Source organism: Pituophis catenifer, unplaced genomic scaffold (genome assembly GCF_029215685.1).
Source record: "Pituophis catenifer annectens isolate HBS135680 unplaced genomic scaffold, rPitCat1.0.hap2 SCAF_2, whole genome shotgun sequence".
Lineage (NCBI taxonomy): Eukaryota > Metazoa > Chordata > Lepidosauria > Squamata > Colubridae > Pituophis > Pituophis catenifer.
Window position 1 is genome coordinate 94349182 of NW_027256882.1, and position 12279 is coordinate 94361460.

General features: G+C 34.8%; 1 protein-coding gene across 2 annotated transcripts in view; it reads right to left on the bottom strand.

Annotated features, from left to right (window-relative positions):
• Positions 1-1025: 1025 nt before the first annotated feature.
• GALNT10 (polypeptide N-acetylgalactosaminyltransferase 10) overlaps positions 1026-12279 on the bottom strand; it is a 61478-nt gene continuing 50224 nt past the window's right edge. For both annotated transcript variants that reach the window (XM_070937194.1, XM_070937193.1), the window contains exons 8-12: positions 5941-6048; positions 4600-4821; positions 3584-3700; positions 1761-1910; positions 1026-1436 (exon numbers count right to left, since the gene is read on the bottom strand). In XM_070937194.1, coding sequence (XP_070793295.1) covers positions 1269-1436; positions 1761-1910; positions 3584-3700; positions 4600-4821; positions 5941-6048 — 765 coding nt within the window. In that variant the 3' untranslated portion in view covers positions 1026-1268. The remainder of the gene's footprint in view (positions 1437-1760; positions 1911-3583; positions 3701-4599; positions 4822-5940; positions 6049-12279) is intronic.

Genomic DNA, 12279 nt, shown 5'->3' on the forward strand with positions numbered 1-12279 from the left:
ATAAATTTCCAGAGGGAGTATTGACATACACGCAGTCTGGAAAGTTTATAGTTCATATGTTTTTATGATTATAAATAAACATGAATGTCGACTAGTTATTTACAAACACAGTAAAATGAATGTTCATTTCTCAACTAGTCAACTGTTACTATAACAAAACTTTCAAGAGTTCTAAAAGAATAATTAGTATTAGAAATCAAGAAATACTAATCTGTCAGTTTATTTGGCAAAAAAATGACAAATATTATATTGCTGCAGAGAAGTCAAAAATGTTCACTGTCCTCTTAAGATTTAATTATCGTTAGTTTCCAATGGACTGGCAGTATTGCCATATTAGATGTAAGGGCCATCATTATAATCTGATTAGGAGTATATACTTTAGGAAATTCATAGTTAAAATCTGACTTTATTCTTAAACCTGCCACATATGGCTTGTCCAATGCCTACCCGTTATCACAGATATCTGGCATTCATATTTGTGAACTTTGTGTGAACATATACCAATCGTTATATATTATTTAATCAGGGCCATAATGAAAAATCAAACATCAAGTTAAAATGGCAACTCTTCATGTACCCCAGCAGCCTCCAACCTTTTGGGCACCAAGGACTGGTTCTATGGAGAAGATTTTTCTGTGGACCGGATGGGGCTGGTTTTCCATGCTGCCTGCATCCCACAGATGGGGCTTCGCTTGTTTGTGCAGCATGGTTTCTGGCATGACGCAGACCAATGCCAGTCCACAGATTGGGAGTTGGGGATCCCTGATGTAAAGTATTTACTGCTACTAATACTATAAGTTATTGTATGCAAGAATAACACTAATAGATTTATTCTTGTCGTCATTGATATTTTACTGTAATCTACATGTTTCTTAATGTTTAGTTATTTATTTAGAAATTTTCAATGATGTTTCATTCTTGCAGCTTCTTAACTAAGAACCGAAAAATGAAAGAAATTGGATAATTAAACTTGAATAAAAGACATTTTCACATGAATTCATTTTTGAATTTAGCTGTGTCCCCCTATACACTTCACAGGTTGTCACTGTTTCCAAATCTATAATTATAACAATGCAGATTTCTAGACTTCTTGCTAATGGGGATGAATTATCCAGAGACATAGATGCAGCATCATCAAAGTAAAGACTGGCCTGATAGTCACTCTCTCCTGAGATTCTCCCTTTTTCATTTTTTAGAAAATTATTTTTTTAAAAATTGTCATATCCCCTGTAAAAATTATGACTAATATTTACATATAAATAATGTCTTTAAAGATCAAGATTCTTATTAAAGGTTTCCAAGACTGTTGAATTTGTATGTTCAAATATCCATTGTTGTGTTGGAGACGAAGGATTACACATGTTCATGAAGATTTTTCGATCACTTTCATTACAGTCCATGCAGCTGCCACTTACTGGGTGATAAAGTGTCTTGTCCTGAAGATGAAAGTTAAAATTAATCTCACTACGTGTACTGTTTTATTGTTTAAATAAGCTTTCTAAACACGTTTTGCATAAATAACTTTTTTCATATCAAAAGTTAATATATTATCCAACAGACTTTATTTGGAAACATGTTGCAAAGAGGCATATTGTTAAATTTTTGAAATTATGATGGTATTTGCTCCTTGAATCTCTTCTTCTGAACAACATATTAATAATAGCTCCTTTTGTTTTTTTCTATTATCTAAGCAAAAAATAAAGTATTATTCAAAATGTTACAACATGATCACACCATTTGATTCAACTACATGTACTTACTTTTCGGTATTTCCATAGCTGATTTCCTTTCATTCCATGACAGTCATAAAGGGTGACTGGGCTATTGTGGGAAATAGCATCAAAACAATATTTTTTTGCGTGTTGAGGGTCTCCTGGACGGATATCCTCTCGCCAGCTGAATGTGAATATCTGTTTAATAAACATATGCTATCAGAAATAAATGAGAAAAAAATCATATTTTTCTTCAGATAGTTACTTAATTTTTAATTATTTATTTTGGGGCAAGAAATTAGACATGTATTAGAATAAAAGGCTGCCATTATGTGGTCAAAGATGAGCATATTAAGGTTTTGTATAATGCTATGAGTCTTTCAAACATTGTCATTATATATCATAGAGAGGAATTATTCAATTGATGCCTTAAGTCATCAAAAATTAGAAGCCAATCTAGTTGATATATTTATGTCTTATGCCACTTGACAGTCATAGACAGTCCTGTGGATTGGGTCATGGCCACTAAGATGGTCTCTTCCAGCAATGGTAAGAAGAGTCGTGTAATTATGATTATCATTAAGAGCAATTATTTTCCATTGTTTTGATAATATGCAGCATTTTGATTCAGTATTTAGAAAGTGCTTTGGAGTATGTGCCAACACAAAAACACTCTTAAACCCATTGGCCTATTAGCACTCATTGGTCTGTGATAAATGATTTTACATTTTGTGACAGAATCAGTCATTGTAATTCATTTTTCAAGAATAGCTGCTTTGAGATCCATGAAAGAATATTCTGCAAAGCCTTCATTGGTGAAATACTTACTTGTTGATTTTTGAAAGATTTCTGAACTGTATTCACCTACATTTTGCAAAGATTTGCCGATTTCTAATGGTAAATGCTACAATGAAGGTAACATAAGTGTGCTTTATTGGTGTCTAGGTGGCATTTATTGCATGAACTGATCAAGACTTGCAGTGAAAGTGAGGTGAAAATGACAGACGTCTGATGGCAATTGTCCATAACTGTATAATAAAAATATCATCCACAAATCTTAGTTTTAGAAGACAATTTAGGGAGCAGGAATTGAGGAAGTATTGTTCTAAATAGTAATATTGCCATAATGTGATGACATATATTTTCCAAGTTAAAGTAATTTTTAATCCTCTTCCAACTGCTCTCTATATATTATGTGTATATATGTATACTATGTGAACATAATACTGTATTTATCTCTTCGTATTATATTCAATTTGATTGATTTTTTTAAATTCTGCTTTTATTACTTTATAACTTAAGGTGGCAAACATACTTGATACTTCTTCCTCCAATTTTCCCCACAACGACCCTGCAAAGTGGACTGAGCCGACAGAATAACTACCCAAAGTCACCCAGTTGGCTTTCATGCTTAAAATGGGTGGAACTAGTCTGATAAAGTAGGCAACAATATAAGGAATTTAAACTGATTTATTACTACACTATTTAAAAGATCACAAAACTGTTCCATTAAAGAAGCTGTTACATTATATCAACATTTGCATAAAATGTTAGCTTTGTGACTAATTCTGAAACCTCAAAAAATGTTTAGCACTCAGTTATTTAAGACAGTTGAGTTGTGATTACTGCCACTTATTTATTGATTTTATTTTTAAAATTTTTATATTTGACTTTACCCTTTACAAATATATTTTGTAAAATATGTGTTTATTTTTCAAGTTTTGTTATTAATATTGTGTACTAGATGTTTTAATTTACTGGATGATTTTATAAATTGCCAAGAATCATTTGACTATAGTAAGTATTCAGGTAGCAAATTTAGTAAAATAAGTAAATACGTAAACAAGTTCATTTTTAAAAAATGCAATTACCTGCACATTGTTCCATGCAGCTTCTCCTCTACCTTTCACACAGGTTTCAACTCTGAGTGGTGAACCTAAGGCCCCATGCTTTGTATCTACACAAAGACTGGTCCCTACATTATGGATCTGAGAAACAAAATCAGAGATGAGGGCAGCAGCTTAATAAGCAGCAGCTTCACTGGATGAATTTTGTGATGCAATTCTTAGTTTAAAAATGCATCCAAAAATATGTATGCCAAGAAAACTGCAATACGTTCAGGATTTATACAACCTTAAAAATAACAAGAAACAGGATAGAATAAATTTACGACTGAACTGAATGACTGACTACATTTATTAAACTGACATGAATCAGAAATATCACAGAATCATTTATTTTTGAGCCATGATGGTGCAGTGGTTAGAATGCAGTATTGCAGGCTGACTCTGCTTTCTGCCAGGAGTTCGATCCTGATTGGCTCAAGGTTGACTCAGCCTTCCATCCTTCAGGTAAAATGAGGACCCAGATTATCGGGGGCAATATGCTGACTCTGTAAACCACTTAGAGTGTGTGCTGTAAATAACTACGAAGTGGTATATAAATTGTGCTGTTGAGATTGCTTTATTTCAAAACAGCTCTTGGGGATGACATATAAGTTTTGATAGCTCTCCTTAACATTACAATTGAGGTTACCTTCTGTCAATTCACTCCTTCTAACTAAACCTTCAAAATCTTTCTTCGGTTCCTCCCCCCTGTATAATTTAAAGAGAGAGAGAAGAGGAACCCTGTATTACCATTCTGTGGGTGTTCTAATTTCCAATCATCATAGAAACTAATATTGCAACTTCCGGTTGACAGATATACATGTACTGTTCAATTCCTATAGGTAATTCTGTAACACTGAAATTAAAAACACATACATTAAAACGTGTTGACCAGCCTTGGGAATGTAATCAGAGGGACCAGAAATTCTGTGGTTATTACAGTATCTGCAATTGTATGCTAAAGTGTAGATAAATGGGCTGAGTGACTTGAATAAACTAACCTCTCCCCAGGCAGCTGCTGGAGGTTCCACAGGTGGGTAGAACTTTCCCAAGTCCCAAGCAACTTCATTCATAAACCACTTGAAATTTTTGCAGTTGAGTTTATTGCGAAGTTCTTTCTGAGCAGTCACATCCCCTGCAGACAGATGTCGATATTCGGGTCTCCTTTGATAAATGTATTCTGCATATTCATCCATCCATACTTCAGCCACCCGTTTCAAGTTCTACAAGATTCCAATATTTTTAAATGAAAATGAAAATAAAAAATTATCTTGATAAATAGGAAGGAAAGGAAAATAAAAAAATGGCTAATGGTAACGGACAGAATCAGAACAACTAGTGATAAGCAACTCTTCTCAACTTAATATTTCTTTACTATTGGCACATACAGGAGAGTGATTATGTTAAAAGGTTAAATAATGTATTTTAGATAGATGCTGATCTTACCACAGTACTTGGCTGATGTATACATTGCCAGCTTGACTCAAAGGCAACTTCATTTTGTACAATTCAAGATACACTATTTCATAATGAAATTATAAAAATGAGTAAATCCACTAAAATTGATTAAAATTTAATACTTAACTCTTCAACAGATAAAATATTTTAAAGCTAGGCTTGTAATATAGGGAGTCAAATAAGAGAATGTATAATATTTTAAGTTATTAAAGGAATTTTCCCATTACTTCTTTTCCCACAAGAGGGAGCCTCTAACCACATTTTAAGATATGTTAATTTTGAACAGGAAGTAAAATATTTTTTAAAATGAATATTTACAAACTGAAAAGGAAATCTTGAATTTATAGTTAGGTAGTAACTAAATTTCTTATTGGAGCATATTTTCAAATATTCTAAAAACTGGTAAGTTCTTCATTTTAGTTGTGGATTTAAACACTTAATAATGATAGGAATTTTGCATGCGTTTAACAGTAGCTTCAAACCTCTTACTAATGCATTTTCCTTAACCTACCTACCTTCTGCTTACAGGGACATGAATTTTTAAAATAAAAGGCACAAGAACAGGTTTCCTGTGTTAACAATAACAGTTTTTACCACAGTTCAAGTGGGTGATTTTTTTAAAAAAAATGCTCCATTGTGAAGATGTAACAGCACAGCAAGAATAGAATAGAATAGAATAGAATAGAATAGAATAGAATAGAATAGAATAGAATAGAATAGAATAGAATAGAATAGAATAGAATATTGGCCAAGTGTGATTGGACACACAAGGAATTTGTCTTGGTGCATATGCTCTCAGTGTACATAAAAGAAAAGATACATTCATCAAGAATCATAAGGCACAGCACTTAATGATAGTCATAGGGTACAAATAAGCTTCTTACCCTAGCTAAGCTGACTCCTGTTGGAACCTTATAAGGGACGTATTTTCTATAAATGTGACCAACTCGAGAACAAGGTATATCTTCCATGCGACCTCCACACATCCAGACCTGTGAAATAGGAGAAAGAATATGTACAATTCAATTTTTTTACTATGATGGGAATAAAAGCTTTTGAAAGCAGAGATATTTTTATTCCAGCAAAATACATTTAGACCTTATATATTGTTCTGTACCCTTTCAGAGTAGTATGTACTGCATCTATAATTATTTAAGCCAACAGTGTATTATAAAGATATCAAGCTATAACACATACTCCTAAACTAATTGGAAAATAAGGTTTCTAATGTGCAATTTGCCTTATGTCTGAAAATGAATAAACTAGTACAAGAACTTTTAAACAAGCTTGCAGATTGCTGCTTGACTGCATGTTTCTTCATTCTGCTATCACCAGTTGTTGTTTCCCATTGAAAATCTTATCCTAAGTAGTCTTATATATGTTCATTTTATTTAATATTAAGGTGAACTTTTCTTTTTGAAAATCTGACATTTTATAAGTTTTGAGAATTCAATGTAGTTAAAAAAAAACGCTTAAGATGATTCTTATAGGATCAGATTGGAATGAAAATTATTTTATTTCTAGGGTCTATTAATGTCCCACTTGGTGCAGTGCTGTGGAGTCGGAGTCGGAGTCGGAGTCGAGGAGTCGGAGTCGGAGGAAATTTTGGGTACCTGGAGTCGGAGTCGGAGTCGGCAAACAATGCACCGACTCCGACTCCGACTCCTACTAAATTTAGATTGGAATTTTAAAAAAAGCAAGTTTAAATGTCCCAATTCACAAAAAGTTATAATTAATGACTTCTCTACTGTAAGAATAAAGACCAATGCATGCAGTGCCTCACGTAACCGCAAAATGAACACGTTAAGTGACCGTGAAGAAGCATGCTTTTCATGTGCTTCACTATAAGGCACGCAACGCACAATTAGGAGTGGCAATACTTATACTTTCCATAGTGTTGTGTTCTGCTGTTACAGGGAACGCAGCGCCCATGGGTAACCTAGCCTCTCACTGATAAGGGATTAAGTAAATATGTTTTTTGCAGGACTAGAGACACTTGCATAAGTGAAGGGAATGGAGGGTCAATAGTTCAAGACTGAAGCTGTAAACCATTGGAAAAACTGCTGTCATTCAGCTAAGGCTATAAAAACTTGTAAACTCTGATTGTTAGCTTAAACTTTAAACATGACTATGGGATTCTACTAGGGAAATCATGTTTTATAATAAATGCCCCTTCCTGGATCCTCCCACTGCCCTATCTTCAGCAGCAGATCAGCACACAAAAAGGAGAAGGCAGCAGCTTCTGCCCAACTACCTGTTTTGCTCAGTGCTCTTTTGCTTGCTTGGAAAGACTGCAGATTTCCCCCCCCCTAGCTATACTGAAAAACGAAAGAGAAAGTAAAGCAGGCTGTTGGTTTTGCATGTTAGAAAATTAGGCAGGCAGATTTCTTTTCTTTTTCCTCACCAAAAAAGGTAGGTGCAAACAACGGGAAATTTAGGGAAAAAAGGAGATTTTAAAACACAAAAGAAAAAAAGCTCTATTTAACTAGGGAATTGTAATAATTGAGATACTATTAATTGTATATTGTGTTGAAAGCAGAAATGGTTAAGTTGTGGTTTGGAGGAATATATGGGGGAAATTATTTGGTTTATTATTATTGGTAAATATAATTAATTGATTTGTAAGAAATTGGATTGCATGGAAATAATTGGAATATTCATGTTCATATTGATTAATATACAAAAAAGGTAGTTATATAACTAATTGATTTATATTAAAATGTTGAATTCATATTAAACAACTGTAATATTACATAATTAACCAATGTGAGGATGGATATAAAAATAGATGACAATGGGAAGGGGTATAATATAGAATAGAAGGGAAAAATTGAATTTGATTAAGATTAGAGATGAGGATGAAGGGTAATATTGGTTTTTTACAAAAATAGATGAGGAATAAATATGGCAAAAAGGAAATATAGAAATTGTAAATTTAATTGAAATGACTAAACACTGTTTAAATTTATGAACCGGCCGAATACTCTGTTCAAAGAAAATACATTGTATGTTTGTATGTGTGTTTCTAATTATTGTTATTTATTCATATTTGTTCTCTTTTATTCTTTAAAGTTTAACAATTCATTCTTTATCTTAATATCTTTATATTTGTTTGGGGTTGGCTTTCTTCCCTTTCATCTTTTTTATTGTACAGCAATCTTTCTCCTCAAACCTACCACCTCTCTCTTTTCTTTCCTTCTTACTTTCTCTTCCTCACCCTCTTCTTCTCCTCCCTACTTCCTCTTCCTTTCTCCTTCTCCTCCTCTCTTCCTCCCTCTCTTACCCTCACTCCTACTCTAATTTCCCTTCCCTTCCTTCATCCCTCTCTATTGCTGTATCCTTTTATGTATATGGACTACTCAGAGGGCTGAAAAAGTTATTTCTGACTGGTCCTCTCCCTTTTGACCAGTCCTCGAACTTACGACTGTCCTCACATTTTACGTTTTTGCCCTATCTTGTCACCATGGTGAAGAGAAGCAGTTGTGAAATGAGTGACATGGTTGTTAAAAATGCTGCACGGGCATAAATGTGAGGATGGTCATAAGTGTGAGGACCAGTCAAAAGTGCGAGGACCTGTCAGAAATGACTTTTTTCAGCCCTCTATACACATAGCCATGGCCACCCGGTCACATGACCAGCTAGCCACACCCACCCAGTCACATAACCTCCAAGCCATGCCCACAAAATAAGCCACGCCCACAGAACCGGTAGTAAAAAAATTTAGAACCCACCCCTGGTTGGGGGTCACCACAACATGAGGAACTGTATTAAAGGGTCGCGGCATTAGGAAGGTTGAGAACCACTGGCTTAGAAGAACTTGGTGGAACAGCTTCTTGGATTCAACTGTAAGTGTTTATATTGTATAGGACAAATCATGTCTAGATTTAGTGCTGGGATATATAGCTTATTTGTTTGTATAAAGCCATGTACGTACAACTTACAAGACTGTGTATGTTGATATTAAAAATCTAATTATATGCCAGTTAGTATAACATATTTTATATTTTAGGGAAAGAGGCATCCTAAACAATGGCAAAAAGACTGCTAACAACAAACACAACAAAGTCTACTGTTTATGAGCACTTTGCATTATCAAGTGATGGAAAACATTACGTGTGCCAATGTATTAGAAAAGATGATGATGGTGAAAAACAATGTGATGCAAAAATTAGCAGTTTCAGTGGGCCTGATAAAAATGCACCTACAAGAGCATCAAATTTGAAAAGACACTTACAGCGTTTTCATCCCAAAGTGTTAGAAGCCGTGAATGAGAAAGATAGCAATGAAAACATTGCATCTACTTCTGTGACAAAAAACGTTCAGAAATCTACTGGAGAACAATCACAAATAAGAAAATTCTTTATATCTGACAAAGTTACCATAAGGATGACACCAGAAAAATTCAAACACCACATTATTGAAATGGTAGTAAAGAATAGTGTACCACTATCCTTCTTTTCACAGACAGCCTTTTTAGGCCTAAATGGAGAAATGGCAAAAAAACTTGGTGTTTCTCTGGAAAGAGAAAGTATAAGGAAACTTATAATTGAGGAGGCCAAATGTAAAAAGGAAGAACTACAGAAAGTTATGAAAGGACGTTTTGTCTTCCTTAAAATGGATGCATGCACACGTCACAGAGTCAATTATTTCGCTATTAATGTTAGATTTGTGGATGAAAATAACAAAACAATAACACGGACCCTCGGAGTAAAGGACACTCAGGCACATCACACCAGTGATTACCTTCAGAAGTTAGTGGAGGGTGTTCTAGAAGATTTTGAAATTAAAAAGGAACAGATTTTATGTGTTGTGACAGATAACGCTTCTAACATGTTGAGCACAATTGAGAAGATGAAGGCAGATGAAGAAGGTATCAAACAGATATTAGACTTAGAGGAAGACAGCTCTGCAAGTATTAGAGAAAGTTTAGAAACTGAAGAGAATGCTGACATTTTTTTAGACAACTTTGTTGAAGAAGCATTGAAGCTTGCTACTATTCATCATATGCGATGTGCTGTTCATACACTGCAACTTGCCATAAGAGATGGATTAAAAGATCGCCATGCAGCTACATTAATTGGCAAATTACGGCAAGTAACTGTTGCAGCCAGGGCCCCAAAAACAGATGCAATTTTGAAAAGACGTGCAGGAAAAGGAGCCATTTTGGATCAAACAACTCGCTGGGGAAGCACTTATTTAATGGTGAAGCGTTTGCTTGAACTTAAAGACTTCATAGAAGAAATGGACAATGAAAATCTTGCATTAACTGCAAGCCAGTGGACACAAACAAAAGAGCTGGAGAACCTTCTTTCTCACCCCTTCACTGTCACCAAGAGGTTGCAATGTGATGATCTAACCCCGGGTAAATTCCTCTTGGAATGGAAGAGCCTGTTATATCGCCTGAACAAAAATGGAGGGTTAATAGCTGAGGGCATTGCATCTTCAATGATGAAAAGAGAGAGTCTTTTGCTGGAAAATGAAATCTTGTTAGCGGCTATTTATGTCGACCCAATGAGCCGACTTTTATTGAACAGTAAACAGATTGCTACTGGGAAAAAGGCCCTCTATGATGTAGCAGTTCGCATGAAGGGATTACGACCTGAAATACCTCCACAGGAGGATGGAGTTCTTTTAAGCAATAGTGGTAACTCAGAATCATCTTCTTCAAACGAAGAATTAGACTTTGATTCCTTCTTAGACAAAATGGAAGTTGCTAAAGGAAAGCGACGTCGCATAAGCGTTACAGAACCAGTAAATGTCCAAATAAAAAAATTCCAACAGGAGTTTTATAAAGCACTAAAAGAAGTTGAAAAGTATGATCGCTCATCAAAACTTACTGTTGAAGAAGCCATCCTTGTTTATCCAGAGATCGTTAGTGATGTGGCCAGAATAGTTACTGCAATGCCACCCACCCAAGTCAGTGTCGAAAGATTATTTTCAGCCCTAAAAATAATAAAGTCTGACTTAAGAGCCTCTATGAAAGAGGATCTGGCAGAGGCAATTCTCTTCCTTAGAACTCTACATTGAATTGATTTGCATTTGCTAAGCCTATAACTACATTTCAAGATTAATATAAACCATTTCTAGGTTTTACAGATTTTGTTTTTGGTTCATATAGATAAGCTTTGTTTTTGTTCTAAAACAACCAAATAATGTGGTTTGTATTTTTGAACTGGTAAAGTTCCTGTTCCTGATGTTTATGCCTGCTGCTACTATCCAGCAACTTGATTAATTAAATTAATAAAAAAAAATTAATAAAACTTTGTTGTTTTCATTGTGTTTGTCTTTTGCTTAAACTGTTCAATACAGTAGACTGTTGGCTTCCCAGCCAGTAGTCCTGTGGTAATGACATGTATGTTGCCTTTCTTTCCTTCAAGGAATGTATAAAATACATTCGCATATTAATACAGAGGAGTCGGAGTCGGGGAGTCGGAGTCGGAGTCGGAGTCGGAAGTACAAAAAACTGAGGAGTCGGAGTCGGAGTCGGAACATTTATCTCCCGACTCCACAGCTCTGACTTGGTGTTCCAAATTCATATTCAAAGCATGTAATTTAAACAAAGAAACTACCATAACAGGAAAACCCCAAGATTTGGGAACATAAATTTCAGAAATAAATCCTACATAAATCCACAATTCAGTTGTGGACAATAGTATCGGAGCTGGTTAGGGAATCTGGTGTATAAAAGTAGAACTTATGCCCATAAGCATATATCCATTCTTGAAAAATAAAGATGGCCTTTGGCTGTGGTCAAGCATGTTAACTGATAACCTCCCACAAAAAAAGTAGTAGTAGAATAGTAAATTGCAGCTTGGGGTTTATATGTTATTTACTAAGTTTATATGCCTCTCCAATTTTAACTATGATCAGTTTATGGAGCTACAAATAGTAAAAGGATCAAAGCAATCCACAATACCACCAGTAATACCTGACAATGAGGAACAGCTCTAATATATATATATATAAGTATTCTTCCTCAGACCCAAAAGCACATTGAAACAGATCTTATTTGCCTACAGAAAGCCAGAAGAGTTGGGGCTACTCTAGTGTTTAGGGGAATGTTCTTCACAGAAAGAATGCAAGCCCAGAGATGGCGGCTCTTAGGAATCTTCCAGATGGCATTCCCTAGAGGTCAAAATCAGACAGTCTTTCAGGAGGTAATAGTATGTGGAAAAGAGCTTGGGAGACAAGGGGAAGATCCTCAGCCAAGTAAAATTCAGATT